General features: G+C 34.0%; 2 protein-coding genes across 2 annotated transcripts; both read right to left on the bottom strand.

Moving 5' to 3' along the window:
• Window positions 1–6,375, bottom strand: LOC109010475 (NEDD8-activating enzyme E1 catalytic subunit). The gene is made up of 9 exons (XM_018991328.2): window positions 6,110–6,375; window positions 5,832–5,995; window positions 4,747–4,949; window positions 4,271–4,503; window positions 4,087–4,149; window positions 3,943–3,999; window positions 3,528–3,649; window positions 988–1,105; window positions 1–517 (listed from the first exon to the last, which is right to left on the bottom strand). Exons 1-9 carry the CDS (start codon window positions 6,209–6,211, stop codon window positions 230–232), a joined length of 1,350 nt encoding a protein of 449 aa, XP_018846873.1. The 5' UTR covers window positions 6,212–6,375; the 3' UTR covers window positions 1–229.
• Window positions 6,376–10,911: 4,536 nt separating this feature from the next.
• LOC109010476 (protein trichome birefringence-like 10) lies at window positions 10,912–15,425 on the bottom strand. The gene is made up of 4 exons (XM_018991329.2): window positions 14,621–15,425; window positions 12,829–13,218; window positions 11,801–11,959; window positions 10,912–11,668 (listed from the first exon to the last, which is right to left on the bottom strand). Exons 1-4 carry the CDS (start codon window positions 15,058–15,060, stop codon window positions 11,323–11,325), a joined length of 1,335 nt encoding a protein of 444 aa, XP_018846874.2. The 5' UTR covers window positions 15,061–15,425; the 3' UTR covers window positions 10,912–11,322.
• Window positions 15,426–18,358: the final 2,933 nt, after the last annotated feature.

The following is an 18,358-nucleotide window of genomic DNA, read 5'->3' as shown; positions in this document are numbered from 1 at the left end:
TGAGACAAAATTCAAATGAACATTATGGGAATCATCACCAATCTAAACCGAGCAAGTCATGCCTGAAGATTAAGAACTATGTAAACTAGCTCTGTTCTCTTGGTAAGGAATTCACTGAATTCAAATATTCTTTAGAACAGTCATCTATGGAAAAATTTTACACAATCAAATCGAACTAACCCTAGGCCTCACCAATTAACCTTTCCTGCCCTAAATTTTCAAGTGTAAATTAGGCACCACCAGCTGTATCCATGTCTGTAACCCCATCAACTCCCTTAAAAACAACACGCAATTTTCTCAGAACAGAGGTTTTCTTGTCATTCTTGCTGGTTGTACCAGTCACATGGAGAGTCGTCTTTGTAGTTTTACCCATTAGGTCGAAAAGTGGTAGACTTAGGTTGGATCGAGTCATCTCTTCCAGTACGGGAGGTGCTTGCATATACAGATTGTTTCCTTGGTGTGTGACGCTAGCTTTTGATAATAGCAGCTTAGGGTGCTCTTCGAGCAGGCCAATGAACTGTTGCCACAAAAAGTGAATCAGGACAAGCATTAAGTAAGCTAAAATGGCAAAAAAATATAATTCAGACTCAAAATGCTTTGAGCATGCTTATAAACACTAGCTCTGTTTTGAGAAATACTACAAAACTTCATTGTGCCGACTATTAAATGAAAATTTGAGGTGTACCATTTTTGGAGTGTACAGCAGCATACGTTTATTGTTAAATGCTAAAATGTACATAACATGAACATCCAGTGGCTGCTGAACTATGTTATGTCAGCATCCTCCATAATCGAATACCAAGTAAACTAAATCATATTGAAAGAATTGTGAGAGGAGACATAACATCAAACAGCTAGCCAAAGTATCAAAACATATGGAGTCTAGTCATTAGATTTGGAGAAGCAAGTGGGAATGAAGTAGAAAAGGCATCACTAAATTTGGTGTGTTCATCTTCAATAAATTTAAACACTGTAAAGTAAAATCACCTTTTGCAGGGTAATTGACGTTTCTAGCTCAATAAGAACGCCTGGACCACATACAAGACAGTCCTTGTCCCTTACAAATTCAGTTACTTTAGTATGAAGACCTTCTGCCCCATTATACCTACAAAGATTTAGATCAGTTTGTAAGGTTTATCAAATGATTGATTAGAGAAATTAGAACCACCACCCAATAAAAGAAGAAAAAAAGGAAAGAAACACAGAGAAATTCCTGAAGTTTATTTTTCCACCTTCAAAATTGAACACCAAATTCGTTAACTTCATTGCTTCAATTGACTAAAACAAAACACAAGCTTCAGTTCTGACAACTGTGAAATTCAACTCTCTAAAGCATTTTACTAAAAAAATATCTCTCTAAAGCTCAAGCATAAGCTTCGATGTCTATTAAACTTTCTCTGAAATGCTTGATGTACGAAGAGATCTTACAAACTGATGTAACTTGATATGATATGTTAATAGCAGACATGAAATTAAAAAAAAAAGTTCAAAGTTTGGAAAATGTAACTTAAACAAAATTAGAAGTAATGAGGGGTCGTAACAAGTACGAAAGATGCAAAACAGACCATTTTGATTATCTCAGATCAATCATCCACAATGTGTTTATGTATAAAACAAAACTAGTAACCAAGTAAATGAGAATGAAAAATAATTTTAGTTTCAGTCTCCAAACTATGCAAGACATAAAGCCATTTATCCAAAAGCCCACATACTGATCAGATGATTATGAATGCACCAACAATTGCTCTTATAACACATACTCATCATCGAGGATGGAACCAGAATTTCTAATCACAGGGCCAAAGCATGAATGAGAAAAAAGGGAGGCTGCGCTAGTTCAGTCTTTTTTTTTTTTTTTATGTGTGCATGGTTTATTGGATCAAATTAAGGGCTATAGGTAAATGGGTATCAAAATGGGTTGGATTTTTGTGCTGCTCACCAACTGTATTGACTTTTGGTCCTGGGCTGTATGAAGAAGATTCTTTATTTTGATAGAAAAAGCCTAATTTTAGACATTAAAATAACTGTAACTATAGTGAGAAAATTTATGAGTAACCCCATAGCGACATTAGGGTATAGAGTCCTTTTGGCCACGCATTTGGGAGTGCGAAAAGGCATATTTTTAGATTTGGGACAAGCACCAATTCGAAGCTTTTAACTTTCCCCACCGCATTGCTAGATGGGCTATGTACCCCAAACCTCCATTTTTTTTTTTTTATAAGTACCCAAACCAACATTTGAAAGGTAAAAAAGACAATGTTAGACATGTTTCAATATCTTTTTTTTATTATTGGCACTGGGTGTTGGAGAACAAAGTCCCGACTAATCCCGAAGGTACACAGACCCTTAGCAAGGAGTTTCCTGCAAGTGCACCTCTAGTAATTCAAGGGGAAGTTCCCCCAGTCCGATGGCCCCTAGAAATTGTTTGCACCCAAGAGGAATCGAACCTTAGACCTGGAGGGAACATGCCACTAAGACCAAGGCCTTTACCACTTGAGCCAACCCCTAGCGGTTTTCCAATAGGAAAATGCTGCTCTGCCGCCCCACTATTACCACTCTAGTTTCCCCATGGACGTGGTATGCCATGTTGCATGCCAGTTCATTAAGTTATTAAAAAAAAAACAAAAACAAAAACTAAACCCACACCAGGACAAGCCAAACCCAGTGGCAGAGAGATTTCTTCCAGTGGCTTTGTGGACAGCCTTCTTTTTTCTTCGCACACTTCCTTTTCCACCAGTGCGAATGGCACTAGCCATTTTCATGAGCCTCTCACGATCCATCTTTGAGAAGTATGAAGTGCAGAACAAAGAATTATGAAACGGAGAAGAGAAGCACCAAAATCCGGCCATTGAAGAAGTTGACCTTTTCTAGGACGATGCTGTCATCCAGTTTCTCAATCCCGAAGTGCAAGCTTCAATTGCTGCCAACACTTGGGTTGTTGCTGGTGAAACCTTTGAAGAACAAGATTTTCACCGGAAATGGGTCTGGCGACATGAGGAAGGGAGGAGGCAAGGGGGAGTCTCTGGTCTAGGGTTCCAAATCTTCAAATTCAAAATATTCCGCTTGATATCAGTTTTGTGGTCTGCTAGTGTTTTTTTTCTAAAAGTAAGCCACGTGGCATGCCATGTCAAGCGGGCACGCCGGGCGGTAACACTCAGGCGGCCTGCTAGCAGAGCTCTTTTCAATATTCTTTCATTTGTATAATGCTTTTTCTATAGTTTTTTTTTTTTTTCACTATAATCAGATTTTTAAATCAGGGTAGGTTAGAAAATCTTTATAAAAAACCATTTTCATCATCTATTCTCTTGATTGCATGTGAGAGAAACGGCCAAAAGGTTGAGACTATGGTGCATTTGGTTTCTGCAACGGGTTCAAGTTTTCATTTCCCTTAAACATAAAGACATCATGGACAGAACCAGGGGGACCATGACCCCCTGGTTCCATACTCAAACGGAGTCAAAGCATCAAGGAAAATATTCTACGGAGTTTGTTGCGAAGCAAAAAATAAAGGAAAAAGTATGACTCACGTTAAATAGTTTGATAGAGTTTTGCTGCATCCTGATGCAAGCTTCAATGTTTCAAGTGCACAAGCAGCTGAAATAATTGCATTGGTGGAAGCAATAGCTGGAATAATATTCTTCACGACCCCCTGTAAACATCAAGGTGAAGCAACATATATAAGCATCTGAACTTTGACCCTCACTTTTTTAATGAATTCTGGAAACTGTATAAAAAAGAACTTCAAGTGAAAAATAAACAATTTTCAGAAGCATTATGATAACATATAGTTACAGCAGGCACCAAAAGCTAAAGTATTCTTAAATGGATTTTGAAAATATATGGTAACCAAAGAACACCAAATCCAACCACAGGGAAATGGGAAGAAAATAGAAAACAAATTAAGCTTTTGAGTAATTTATACCCATATCCTGATAAATATACCTGAGTAAGAGAATATGTGACCCCTGGGATACCAAAAAGCTCAGCTCTCTTGACAGCCTACATATACAGGTAGCATAAACCACATGACCAATAATGAAAATATATATTAAGAAAAAAGTCACTAGATAACACCATTTTATCAACCTCATTATAGACCCACTTCATATGTTCTGGGTCATCTGGATCAAAAGCCTTTCCACTATGAACCTACAAATAAGATGCATGTTTAGAAAATAGAGATCAATTTTTTGTTTAACAAATATAGAGGAATCAGTTTAAACTAACAATTTGAAAATGGGAAAAGAGATAATAATGAGCAAATTATTACCTCATCCCACTTGATTAAGTGGGCATATTCAATACAATGAGCAGCAGTTCTAGGAGTTTCAGCGAGGGTGCATAAGGGAAATTTTACTTGAGGGGGGAAAAGCCAGATTGTGCACTCAAAGCAAGGTGTGACCCCTGGCAAAATAACCCTAGCATGGCCCTTGAAACCTTCAGTCCCACCATCTACCATAGGTTTAATCGTTTCTTCTCGAGCGTTATCATCACAATCATACTCTAAAATTCCCAAACCACAATGAGACATAGCAGATTAGTGCAAACAGAGTCAATACCATCTATTTACTTCGAGAGTGACACATAATGAACCCAGCCCGTAACTTAAAGGAGGCTGCCAGTCAGTATCAAGATTCCTGTAAACCTTTTGGGATTTTCTTTTGCATGTTAGTTTACAAGAAAACTCTAACTGTAGCAATTGAGATGCTCAAAAGCGAGTTGATTAGATGTGTTGTGGATACATACCAAGAAAACTACAAGCTACAGCATTGATGTAGCTCCGAGCCTCAATTGAATCAAGACCAAGGGCAATAATAATGAAATCACTGTAAAAGTCAATCTCTTTGTCCTCGATTCGACCATAATGTGGCTTGATATTTACACCACTGACTCTTTCCATGACACGCTTTGCAGCAACCTCAGCTTTTGGCTTACCAACATCTTCAAATCTTAAATGGAAAATCAATTATTCAACATAACATTTTCAAACTACAATTTGTTTTTGATAAGTAACATTTTCAAACTACAAATTGAAAAGCCAATGCAAGATATGACACATAAAACAAAAGAAACTGTTGGATTCATTATTGCATGGCAGTCAGGGCAGAATCAGGAAATTCAATTTGGGGTAAAATTATAAAAATTTCTTTTGGGGGGCGAAATTAAATTTTAAAATCTGTCTCATATAAAAACCATAAAAAATAATTTTTTTTATTTTTTTTAAAATTGGGGGGGATGATGCCTAGTTCTGCCGCCGATGGCTCATAATATTTTGATGATGGCACAGAAAATACATTGCAAAGATTACATATTTCTTGGGCTTATAATCATTTGCAATACCATTTAATCAGAATGAAGTACACGCTATTTTAGCAACCTCACCTCTAGATGTTTTCAATATACTATTTCAGTCATAAGAAAGATTAATGCCTATTCTTTGATAACTGTCCTCTCAAATCAAGCAATTCGACCGCAACATGTGAAGAAATAATTGGAAAATACGAGGGTTTGCCCATTTTATTTGCTCCTCAAAGGTAATCAATACATACATAAATACATATCATCAACCAGATGGCATATATGATTTGAACGATGCATACATGATAACTCCAAAATTGCAACAAACAAAATTTACATATTATACCCAAGTGTTTCATCATCTTCAAAATACTCGTGCCATGGGTGTCATTCATATTCTCGTCCATATGAGAGAGAATCAAAACTATTGGGCAATAATGAACTCCAATTCAGACAAAACCAGAAGCAAATAATAATAATATAATAGCAATAACAATAATAATAAGACAAAGTTAGAAAGGCTAATAGAGTACCTGAAGAGGAATTGGCGATTGAGATTGGTGACCTCAATTCTGTCCATGTCTATGACCTCGAGATTTTGGAAACCCGAGAGAGCCAAGTCCTTAAGCAGCTCACAGCCTAACCCACCAGCTCCTACCACTAACACTTTAGCAGATTTTGCAAGGTCGTCTCTTAACTGCAAAAACCCAGAAAAGAAAAAAAAAAAGTAAGAAGTTATGACGTTAGAAGAAATTGTAATCCAAATGTTTGCGACAATGACCGATATAGTGAGAGGGAGTGGAGATTTTACTTCTTCGCCGGGATCGAAGTTAGCGCCAACGAGATTTCCGGGGCGGAGGAGCAGCTTGTCGAGGTCCCTCGATCGGCTTGGTTGCGCCTCGGTGTCCGCCATCACTATATCTCTTCCTCTCTCTGGGGCCCTCTCTCACTCAAGAGACTTGGGATTCTGCTGGGAAAGACAGGAAGCCGAAACTCCAAAGGTCCAAAATATCACACAGACGGGGGGGGGGCAGTGTTGTGTCGTACAGTAGCGGTAGCTTGGATTTTACGCTTTGGATTTTAGAGCATCCCATCCCAATTCCCATACCACTATTATCCCTAAAAAATTTAAGAAAAAGTTCAAAAACCTCCTCCCATCCCATTCCTTATTTTAAGATTTTGATTTAGGAAATGAACAGTGATATTTAAGGAATCACTATTCATCTCATAAATCATTTTTTATTAATATTTTATTCAAATAAATAAAATAAATTCTTTTTTCAATCAACTATATTTTCTCTTATACTCATATTTATTATACTTTTAAATAATATTTTTAAAAATAATTTAAAAAACTATTAAAATATAAAAATAATAATTTTAAAAATATTATTAAACCCTTAAAAAAAAATTTAAATTTTTGTTTAAAATATTCACTATAATAATAATTCAAAACATAAGACAAAATATTAAGTAATTAAGTTTGAAAATTGAAGTGAGAGAAAAAAGTAATAAAGAAATAATAGAAGAATATTATTTTAATAGAATAGAGAAAGGATAGGGAATGAGATGTAGAAGGTTTTTTAAAAATGAGTAAAATTTAAGATAAAATTATAGGGAGTGTCCTTTTTAGCTAAAATTTAGAGAAAAATTTAGAGAATCGGATATGAATGCTCTTACAACAACTTTAATGCCAATGCATTGCACACCGATTACCCAATTTATACCAACTTTTTTTATGTGTTTCATACGAATATATTTTCAAAATATGCGAATTTACTATTTACTAAGCTATATTCACTAGAATCTGTGTCACTAATTTCAATTGAGAAAGGGTACAAATTATATCATTATTTGATAATACTTAATAATGGTTTAATAATTTAATTAGTCGTTATAAAAATAAAAATTCAATAATATCGAAAACAATATCATATCACAGAACCAGATAATAGTTTCTTGTATTAATTATTTTAATTTAAATAGATTTTGACCATAATGATTTATATTTTATAGGATAATGATTTCAAGATCCTTATGAACTAAAGGCATGGGTACTATGTAAATGATTGCGCTAAATCCATGGAATCATTCAAATGATTACATCAAACTCCTGTAATTAGCATATCTTCAGATTGTGGCAATTAACTCACATTTCAAAGGTAAGGGTTTGATGGGGTAGACAATAGGGGTAAGGGGATTGTGCAGAGAAAATGAGAAAAGATGGGAATGCAGAAAGGTAGGAGTGGTATGAAATCTAGGGATTTGGATAGTTTCAATACAACCCTTCTTGCAAAACAAGGATGGAGGTTTCTTAAATTTTCTAATTCCTTGACAGCTGCTACTTTCAAAGAGAAGTATTACAAAAAATTCAGCTTTTTGGAAGTTAAACTGGGTTCACAGCCAACCCTTATATGGAGAAGTATTAGCTCAGCTAGGGATTTAATTGAAAGAATGAATTAGATGGAATGTGGGGGATGGGAGAGACATCAAGATATAGGGGCACAAGTGGTTTCTAAGTCCATAATCTTTTATGGTACAATCACTAGTTTCTATGTTGCAGGAGGGTGCAAGAGTTGAAGCTCTAATTGATCAGCAGAAAGGGGAATGGAAGGAATAGGTGATTAGATCGATTTTCAAAATTGAAAAGGTTGAGAAAATACTGATCATTCATTTGAGCAGAGGTAGAGTAACATATAAGTTGGTTTGGGGGCCTTCAAAAAAGGGTATTTTCTCCGTGAGCAGTGCCTACTTTGTGCTTAAGGAAAAAATGGAGAAGAGTAATGGTGAGTGTTCAAGAGAAGTTGAAGGTGATGGATGATGGAGAATGATATGGGATCTAGAAGTTCATGCTGTGACAAAAATGTTTTTATGGAAAGCTGGGAATGACTTATTACCTACCAAAGCAAACTTGTTTAAAAGAGGAGTGGTAAATGATAAAACTTGTCCTATGTGTGAAACTGAAGATGAAACTCTTATACATGTTTTAGAGAGTGTCATTTAGCAAATGATATTTGGGAAAGTGAGAAAAGCTGTGTTCAAAAGTGGGACAGACATGAAGCTAACTTTTGGCTGCTATAGGAGAAGTGTATTACTTCTCTTAACAAAAGTCAACTGGAGGAAATAGCAATGACTCTAAGGAATGTGTGGTTGAGGAGAAATGGAGTGGTGTTTGAAAATAGAATGGAAAGTCCTATGAGTTTATTGTTATTTGCCAAGGCTACTGTAAGAGACTATCAAGTAGTGAGGAACTTTGAGAAATTAGACAGACAAGTGCAAAACAGAAGGGATATTAACCAGAGGTGGGAAAAACCAGAAAAAATATATTTCAAAGTGAATTGGTGAGGAACTTTGAGAAATTAGACAGACAAGTGCAAAACAGAAAGGATATTAACCAGAGGTGGGAAAAACCAGAAAAAATATATTTCAAAGTGAATTGGGATGCCTCTTTGGATCAAAAAAAGAGGAGAATGGGTATTGGCATCATTATTGGAGATGAGAAAGGGAAACTTGTAGCAGTTGTTTGTGATTAGAAAGAAAATGTTGAAGAGGCAGTAGTTGCAGAAGGTTATGCACTGAGGGAAGCAGTAGAATTATGCAGTACTCTTAATATTCAAAAAGCAAACTTTGAAAGGGATGCAATGGAGATCATTAGGGTAGTGTGCAGTGAAGAAGAAATGCTTATTTCTTATGGTTCCTTAGTTGAAGATGTTAGATTTTATTTCAAAAATAGTGCAAATTGGTCTGTCCAATTTGCTTATAGAGAGAAAAATATAATTGCTCATACTTTAGCAAAAAGAACTTTGTTTTTAGAAGGAAAAAAAGTTTGGCTAGAGACTATCTCAGATTGTATAGTGGGATGTTTAAACAGAGATATCAATTCAAATTGTATTACTTGATTCATCAATGAAATACAGAGGTTTATTAAAAAATAAAAAATGAATTAAGTTCGAACTCATAGCCTCTCTCTTACCAAAAATATTAAACATTTATAATTTTTAACTCTGTTACAAAGTAATAATAATAATCTTTCAATACGATTGTATTAGCAAGTTTCTAATCTCTTTTGTTAGGGGTGGCGATTCATATTTTCGAGTAATGTTCGTGTCATATCAAGTCATGAATATTTGACTATATGAGTCAATGCAAACTCAACTCGTTAAGCTAAACGTGTCAAACTTTCAAAGTCTAACCCTACCTATTTAGATAACGGGTTGTGTCGTATTATCCGTTTTGATTTATTTAATAATTGATTAGAAATTTGGCAATACGACACGACTCATTTAAACCTATTATGTAAATGGGTTGAACTAACATATATAACCCATTTGACCTGATTAATATAATTTTATATAAAAATTAAAATCTATATTTTTTAGCAGTCACAATATTTAAAAGAAAAAATAAGACTACCTACTAACAAAAAAATCAATATTTTTCAAATTTTAACATATAATAAAACCAATATTACAAACCTTACTATGGTATATCTATTGGCCAGCTAGACACTTTCAAGAGGAGTTCAACAAATCAAGGCGGTGTGGAAAATGATCTTGATCTGTATTATGTGGTGTATATGGCAAGAGCGCAATGATCAAACTTTCAAAAACAAGGAGCGCCTAAGTGGTCTTCGAAGAAAATTAGAGCTCTATTTTTTAGTACTTTATTTCTATAGGCCATTACTTTAAATTTTAATGGCCTAAATTTTCATAACTTTTTAGTTTCCCTTACTTCGACCTAGATATATCTAATCTCTTGTATACCATCTTGTGTATTTGGCATTTGCCTATCGTTATTAATATATTATTGATTACTTATAAAAAAAAAAATTACAAACCTTACAATAATAAATATGAGTATAGATATAAAATTACAATCTCAATAATAAAAATATAAGTATATTGAGAAGTGCCAATATTACAACTCAAAATAATAAAATTGTAATTTTAAAATAAAATTTAAACTGGTCAAAACAAGTTTATTTCGGGTTAAATGGGTTGACTTATTATTAACTCATTTATAAATCTTGTTTTAACTGATCAATCCATTTTGATCCGAACTCGTTAACATCAAATCTTAACCCACTAATTTCAAGTCGTACTTGTGATGGATTAACGGTATCACGTGATCACACCACTAATGAAAAGCCTGAAAATCTCACCTGCCTGGGTTAATCCCAGAAGGGGTAAAAAATGAAAGACAGGTTCCATGGAAGTGAAATATTCGAAGTCATTGATTTAGACAGAACTCTAACAATGTGATTGAAAGGACATTTTCAATTGAGACTTGAGAGGACCCAAATTTTCTTAGGACTTGACATGCCCTTGGAAAGACAGGTCGACCATTAACCAATTGGTGATCCATTGTCAATTTGTCAAATGGATGCATTAACCAATTCAATTGGTGACCTTATACAATTCTATCAGAAATCCAATGGACCTTCTTGCAGGGACAGTAACAGTATCTTCTTCTTCTTCTTTTTTTTTTTGGCAAGCTACAGTAACAGCATCTTAAATTGCATGTTGTGCTGCTTTCTTTTCTAAATTTACAAAAAAATCATTGTCCTGCCTTCTTCAATGAAGTGCTTTTTCCTTGCAGTTATTCTCTCTCAACTGATCAGCAATGTTGGAATGCTATTTTTCATCAAAGAAAGAGGAAGATACATTTGGTGCTTGATACAAGTTATAATATACAAACAAAATTTTGTAAATTAGGTATAGAACTATACCACGCTATATAATCAAAGCAAAAAGACCCAATTTAAAAATGTTTCTTTACAGTGTCATGTCTTCATTTCAAAAATCCTTGCTCACCCCTGTATCAGCGTCGATATATGAGATCCACTTGAACCCATATAGCAAAACTCCTGTAACTGTCTTAAGTGTCTGTTTTCTTTTATTCTTTTGTCATTTTTCCGAAGTTTGAGTAATCTGTGCATAAATAAATGTCCATCTTTTTTTAACATAAATAAGAAGCTTTTTTTTTTCACCTCGTAATGCTTTGCACCTGATACTAGGATGAGTTTCAGGTTCTAGTAGCCTCACGCTTAAGGAGGAGTGCATAGAGTAGCTCATTCCATGTATCAGGGACTCCGGGGAGACACCAATGACTACAATCCTGGCGATGGATAGCTGCAGGGCCTATATCCGGACCCAGGTAATATAAAGATGAATGTCCATCTTTTCTGCGTGCAGTCATGTGAGTTACATTCAATACCTCAAATTTCATTTCTTGTGATGTGTTTGAGTGAGCTGATAATATAGCATTGGCTACTTTGAAATGCGCCCAAGTATCAGAAGGAACCAACGAGGTTCCCAGATCTGGAAGTGTCTCCAAGTGACAGTTTCCTCCATTCCTCCAATCCCCTCCTCTGTATAATACATAACATAGCAATTTAAATTCCCAAATAGGATGCATACAAGATTACTTCACAAGAAAAGGGCAAAGGATGCATACACGTAGAACAATAGAAAGATGACACAGTTTAAGTAACCAAACAAACCTGAAATGTACAGGGGCATATGTGCGAAAGAAAACCTGAGTCTTGCTTGTATTTAACCGAGTGTGTATCCAGTGCACCACAGTCTCTATGGACTTCTGATATGCGTGCTCTACTTTCATATCCATCTTCACCTCTGCACCTTCCTGGAAGTGACAACCCCTGAACAAAATACATGGATCTTTAATCTTTTCTCCAGCTAAAAAGGAAAAAGAAAAGGGAATTATGAGGCCAGTAAGTTTCCAAAGATGCTCAAAGCTAAAAGATTGATTTCAGGCATGTCTTGTCTCACAGGTAACAGCCACTGACGTTGCCACACTGCCTAACAATTAGCTTTCTCCTTCATACCATGTATTCATTACCCACATTCACAAATAATTAAGTGCAAAAGTCAAATTGGAGATCTATCGACCGAACTCATACACTGGAAATCTCACTTCATTTTAAGTTAAAGATGATAGGATGCTGGGTCCATTTGCCATCATATTATAAGCAACCATTAATAGGTTCAAGGACCCACCCATTCCATCAGTTTCAACTAAAATTTTATTATCTAGGCCCAGGTACCCAGTACGAACATTACTTATCATGGGCATCTTAATCCTTTTCACAGTTGCACCTTGTATTATGAGATAAGTACATCGTAAAATCAAACATAACAAAAGAGTGAAGCTCCTGGAGAAGTAAAGAGAAGCACAAATATAAACATCCAAGTTGGACGAAGAATATCACTCCAAGAACCAAGGAACAGCTTAATCCTTCCCCCGTAAAAAAGAATAGAGGCTTCACCTAGAAGTGTTGGGTTGTTTTTTATTAGCATATATTACTTCATTTATCACTCTTTTTTCTTCTTGAACACCTCTGGCTGGGCCCCTTGCAGAGATCCTTCAATGGAGTTTTTCTTATTTTGAAAACCAGTCCAGTGTAAATTCATAATCAATTATTAGGGAGAAAAAAGCTCATTCCAAATGCAAATGACCATTGTAAACAGAGAGAAAAGAAAGAAATCAATTTCTATTGGATTAAGTTACCCTCTTATGGTCTTCGCATTATTCCACCAATGCCCTGTGTTTAAGACCAGCACATCTGCATCCCTCCACGTCACACAGTTCCAGTCCATTTTATCCAATTTCAAGGTTGTCCTTACCTCCGGGGGAGCTCCGGCAGGGGGCCGGCTCTGTAATACAAGAAATGGAGATCTATAATACTCCACTGTGCAGTTGAAGTCCTTAAACTTGAACACTAAGAACCCTTTGTGCTTTGTAATCGGGCTTCCATTTACTTCATAGATTGAATCCTTGTTAGGAACTGCGGATGAGAGCATGCAGAGGAGGGACTCCCATTGGTTTCTCCCAATTGAATCACCAACAAACACTAGCCTTTTGTTTCGCAGATTTTCTAACATCAGTTTTGCATTAAACCTGTTTTGATTAGTGAGAAGAAAGTGACATACAAATTAGATATCAAAACGTTATTGGTGTCATAAACTCAACCATGTAACATCAGAGTTTATCAAGCATTAACTTATGGACAAGAAAGAAAAAGCTATACAGCAATATAGAGCAATAAGATTTCAATCTCGAAAAAGAAATGGAATTTGTTTTTGTTGCCTAAGATGGTCAAAACAGCATTCAAAGGTTCACGATCAAAGCTACCGTGCGGAGGAAACACTTCAAGTCTAGGAAAGCAATATTTGACAGACTATAAGATAGTGGAAAGCAGGAAACGAAAAAGACAATATATAAATCTTGACAGAATTTAGTTAAAATGAAATTTTTAAGCCCACAATTTTCGTCCTTGCCAGAATATCCACTTATAGAATAAATTTATATCCAAGGCAAAAACTAAAATAAATTGCTCTTTCATTAAGTAGATAACTTTTGGTTGATAACTATGTCCATTAGAACTGACATAGAAATCAAGCTTACGCGTTTTCTGTTATTTTTTTTGTTTTAGGTTAATAATAAAAAAGAAATAGTTTCTTAGACATTTTGTCTATAAAGTGAAAGTCTTCTCCTTCTCTGGAAGGTGGGATTTGAAATCTCTGCTTTAAGCAGAGTGTGATCTCTTAGACGAATTGTCTGTAGAGAGTTCTAGAAATTAAGACCGTACCAGTCACAAAGGAATTTGTGTACTGGTGGAATCCTAACCGTGAATAGTTAGCTTGTAATCAGGATTTTTCCCTATATGTATTAATCACAACTGTACCTTCGCTTTCATAAATAAATGCAGTCTATTTCTCAAAAATAAAAAATAAAATAAAATAAAGCTTACGCAAAGTACAAGTATTAGAATTTATAAAATGATTAAATTCCCACTTACGATAAGCTCAAGTTTTCGGGTACCAGTGGTAATCTTATCAATAGCCAATAAAAAACTTCTTGCCTGCAATAGTCTAAACGCTTGGTTTGCCAAGAAACATTTTCATGGTATAATTAACGTTTTCCATGCTTGCTGGCATATACAATTTCAGAGATAACAAGGTAGTCACTTTCGAAGGCAGACAAATTATAATGAAAGTTTGACAATTAGCCCCACTAGCCTGGCGGAGAAATCGACTAAGAACATAACAAATCCAATAAAAGGTCCCAAGTAAAATAATCAAATCCTTCCGTTGCTGTGAAAATACAGGAAAGTAGAGAAGATTCAACCTTTATCATTGCTGAGAGTGCGAGTATCTCAGCCTCTAAAGTCCGACGTACTTGAAAATCTAAACACTTCAATAATTTTCCTCCAAAAATTAAATTATTTCCCTTGTCTACTACGTTCTCTAGAACCAAATAGTACTAAAAGCAATGTTTATAAGGAAGATAAGATAAGAACCTGGGCAAGTTGCAATATTTGGGTTGCCATCTCCACTTGGTGTAAAACAAATCAGGCCTCCCATTCTCAGAGCACCGGAATCCTTCATCTAAAAATCTGCAGTCTTTAGATCGATACAGAGGATAGTTGTCATCCCACACCCAATCCCCTACAAATATATCACACCCGCCACCGTTTTCTTCAAGGAACTCCACCCTTTGGTCCTCACCGGACCCGTTATTCTGCAACCACATGAACTTTTCCGACTGGCCGGGAAATATTGACCCTTTAGCCACAGCTCTATGATCCAAGTAGAAGAAGCAGCAAATCACAAAGACAGTGATACAGATGAATCCCAGAACACCCACGGACGGCTCAAACAGTCTCAAACGCTTAAATTTCTTGAAAAGTTCAGAGACTGGCATGGCTTCGAGGTCCGGCACAGATTGTTTCTCAGACATTTGAGCTCAAGAGAAAAATCTGGAATCTGGGAATTGTTCCCCTGGTGGGAAAGACAAAATTCGGGTGAAGAACAAACGCAGGGGCAAACGCGTTGTGTGAAAGCAACATCAATAAGTCAAGGATGGCGGAGTTGAAGCATGTCTTGAACAGCTTTGCTTGGTCGGTCAGTTTCGTTTAAGCTATGAATGTCAGTTCAAAAAAGAGAGAGAGATGGGTGCCAAGGAAGCAAGGAAGCGTTCATGCCGGATTTATGTATACTTTCCCATTTCTTCCTCCTTTTTCAGTTACTCTGTAGTTTATATATACACACACACGCGAAGAGACACGAAAAGAGAATGGTTTTGGCAGAACTGAATAAGGATTAAATAGTCGTAGGTATGCTACGGCTAACGAGAATTTAGTTTCCAAATCCGATAGATAATTTTATTCATAAAAGATCCGAGAGGAGAGAGAGATTAAAATAATAATTATGTTTAGATGTTAAATTAAGTTTAATTGAGATGATAAAATATTAATTTTTAATATTATTATTTTAAAAATTAAAAAAAATTAAATTATTTATTATATTTTAAGTTAAAAATTAAAAAAATTATAATAATAAATTGAGATGAATTAAGATAAATTTAAGATCAATATTGAGAGAGAGAGAGAGAAAGGCGGCTCTGTGATTAGTGGAATTAGAAATGTTTCGTGGGGAAGAAAGTGGGCTAAATGGCGAAAAGAAACTGGTAACGGCTAGGAGGCGGTAATCCCACCGTTTCCTAAGAAAGTGTGGAAGAAAGCAATTGGTTGATATGGATTTTAAATAGTTTATGATTGGGTCATCTTGTCCACGTGGGTGATATAGCGCGTGGGATCTCGACAAGTACGATGCAGCTGTTGAGAGATTGAATGGAAAATTCCTAATATCGCATAATTGTTTAAAAAAATATAATTTATTATTAAAAATTAATTTTTTTATATAAGACACATATTTTATTTATTTATTTAATAATTATATAATTCATATTTATATTTATATTTAGTTCTTGTTTATTTTGATAATTTTTTTTAATTCATCTCATTTAATCATTATAATTTTTTTAAATTTTTATATAAAATAAAATAAATAATTTAACTTTTTAAAATTTTAAAATAATAATAATATTATTAAAAAATATATTTTAATAATATTTTATTTAATTTTTTAATATTAATCTCCACTTCTCTCTTTTACAAAAAAAAAAAAAAAAACCACGTCTTAATTATTCGGATTTTTAGGGAACTACACCCAAAACTGGCCCTACCTTACGGACTATACCGTTCGTGGTCATGGGACCGACCACACCTATGATGCTCATGGGCCGCGTTTTCGGCTGAGAATGGCCGACTTTCCACTGTCTTATTCAATTGTAATAGGTCCGATGTTATTGCCATGGACGGTGTTGTCCTTTATGAATTCTATTAAAATAATATATTTTTTTACTATAATTATATTTCTTTACACATATTAAAATATTTTATGTAAATTGCAACAAGTAATAAGAATTGTTATTTTTTTTTCATTTTTGTAGTTTCATAAAACCTTACTTCAGAAAGTATTTATTTTTCAATGGTAACTTGGTCTTCTCATTTGACCAATTCTAACTTTTAAATATTTTTTTGTTTAAGTATTTGGAAAAGATTTAGAATAATTAAGAATAAAAAAATATTTATTTTAATTTTACATATCCTATCTTAATTTTTTTATTAACTGACTCCTTTTAAAAAAAATAAGAGCTGATGAATCAGAAACAATCAATTAAAAATAAAATTTTTTTATTTATTTTTATAGAATATACATACCGGTATTTATGGATCATATCTTTCATTCCATTTATAATTCCTATATTAATAGGAGTGGAACTTCTCCTTTTTCGAAAGATAACAAAAACTCTTCGCCGCATGTGAATTTTTCCTAATGTTTTATTGTTAAGTATAGTTGTTTTATCTTTCTTTGAAATCAGTCTCTTCAAGAAAATCTGCATTATGTAATTTTCTAATCACCCAATCAGTAAAAATCCTTCTCCATCTCACCATTCTTTCTGTGTGAATTATATTTTTTTTTAATAATTAATTCAAATATTAATAGATGATAAATGAGATGGGAGAAGATTGAGATCTACCATTATATTGTACTCTATAACATAACTATTTAGATAATAATAATAATAATAATATATTGAAATATATATTCCAATATTTGTGAGAATGATGCTTTGATGGAAATATATATATATATTTATATATAGATATATAGGGGAGGAATTACCTTAAGGCTTTGGCCTCCCCAAATTTTTTAAAATTTGATGAAAATTAGGTTTTAGAATGTGTTTTTACAAAATAGACTATATAAAAATTAGTATTTGACAATTCCAAAATTATTTTTCTTAACTTGGCCTCCCAAACTAGATTTTTTGATTCCTCCCCTATATATAATATATATATGTGTGCGCGCACGAATTATTGTATTAGCGGGTTATTTTGATTATGTGTGTTTGTGTATTGATAAAAAGAGAAATGCTAGATTTATAAAAAAAAAAAATTACAGAAAATTTTTTATAAATTGACGTGACATAATGTAATATATAATATTTACATTAGAATAAAAATAGATCTATAATCTAATGTACCACATCACGTCTCAACAATTTGTAAAATTAATTTTTATAAAAAAGTTTATAGGCCAAGAATTTCTCAAAAAAATAAAAAAACTTGTACGAACATACGGTCATTGACGCTCATAAAATTTATTAAGATATGAGTATTTATTTATTTTGGAAAACCTATGACTCTTTCTAAAAACGTGTACGTGTTGTGTCTTGACATGACTTGCTCGACTTTGACATATTATCTTCTAAGTTGAGAGTTGGGAAACCTTCTTATATATCTTTGAATCTGTGATCTAGCTTCGACGTTCATGTGTGGATATAAACACTACTCAAGAACGAACTTGATATTTCATATTCCTTCAAAAAAATAACAAAACCACCAATTGAGACGACATTTATGCAACTTGCTCGAAAATAATAGATTCCAAAATTGTTTCCATCGTTGGAAAAGTCAAAAGCCAAGTCGTTGAGAATATCATTAGATCTTTTTTTGTGTACTATAAGATAAAAATTCCATATGTCCTATATTCTTTTCCAATAATCAAAATCCAGGACTTTCTTGGGATCTAAATCTCTAATATATATAACATAATTTTAATTTTAATTTTATATATTATCACTATTTATTGACATTATTATATTTTGTTTAATGAAATGATAAGAATGT

Source organism: Juglans regia, chromosome 7, assembly GCF_001411555.2.
Source record: "Juglans regia cultivar Chandler chromosome 7, Walnut 2.0, whole genome shotgun sequence".
Classification (NCBI taxonomy): Eukaryota; Viridiplantae; Streptophyta; class Magnoliopsida; order Fagales; family Juglandaceae; genus Juglans; species Juglans regia.
The sequence above is the reverse complement of the archived record's forward strand: the minus strand, read 5'-3'. Positions and strand labels throughout refer to the sequence as shown.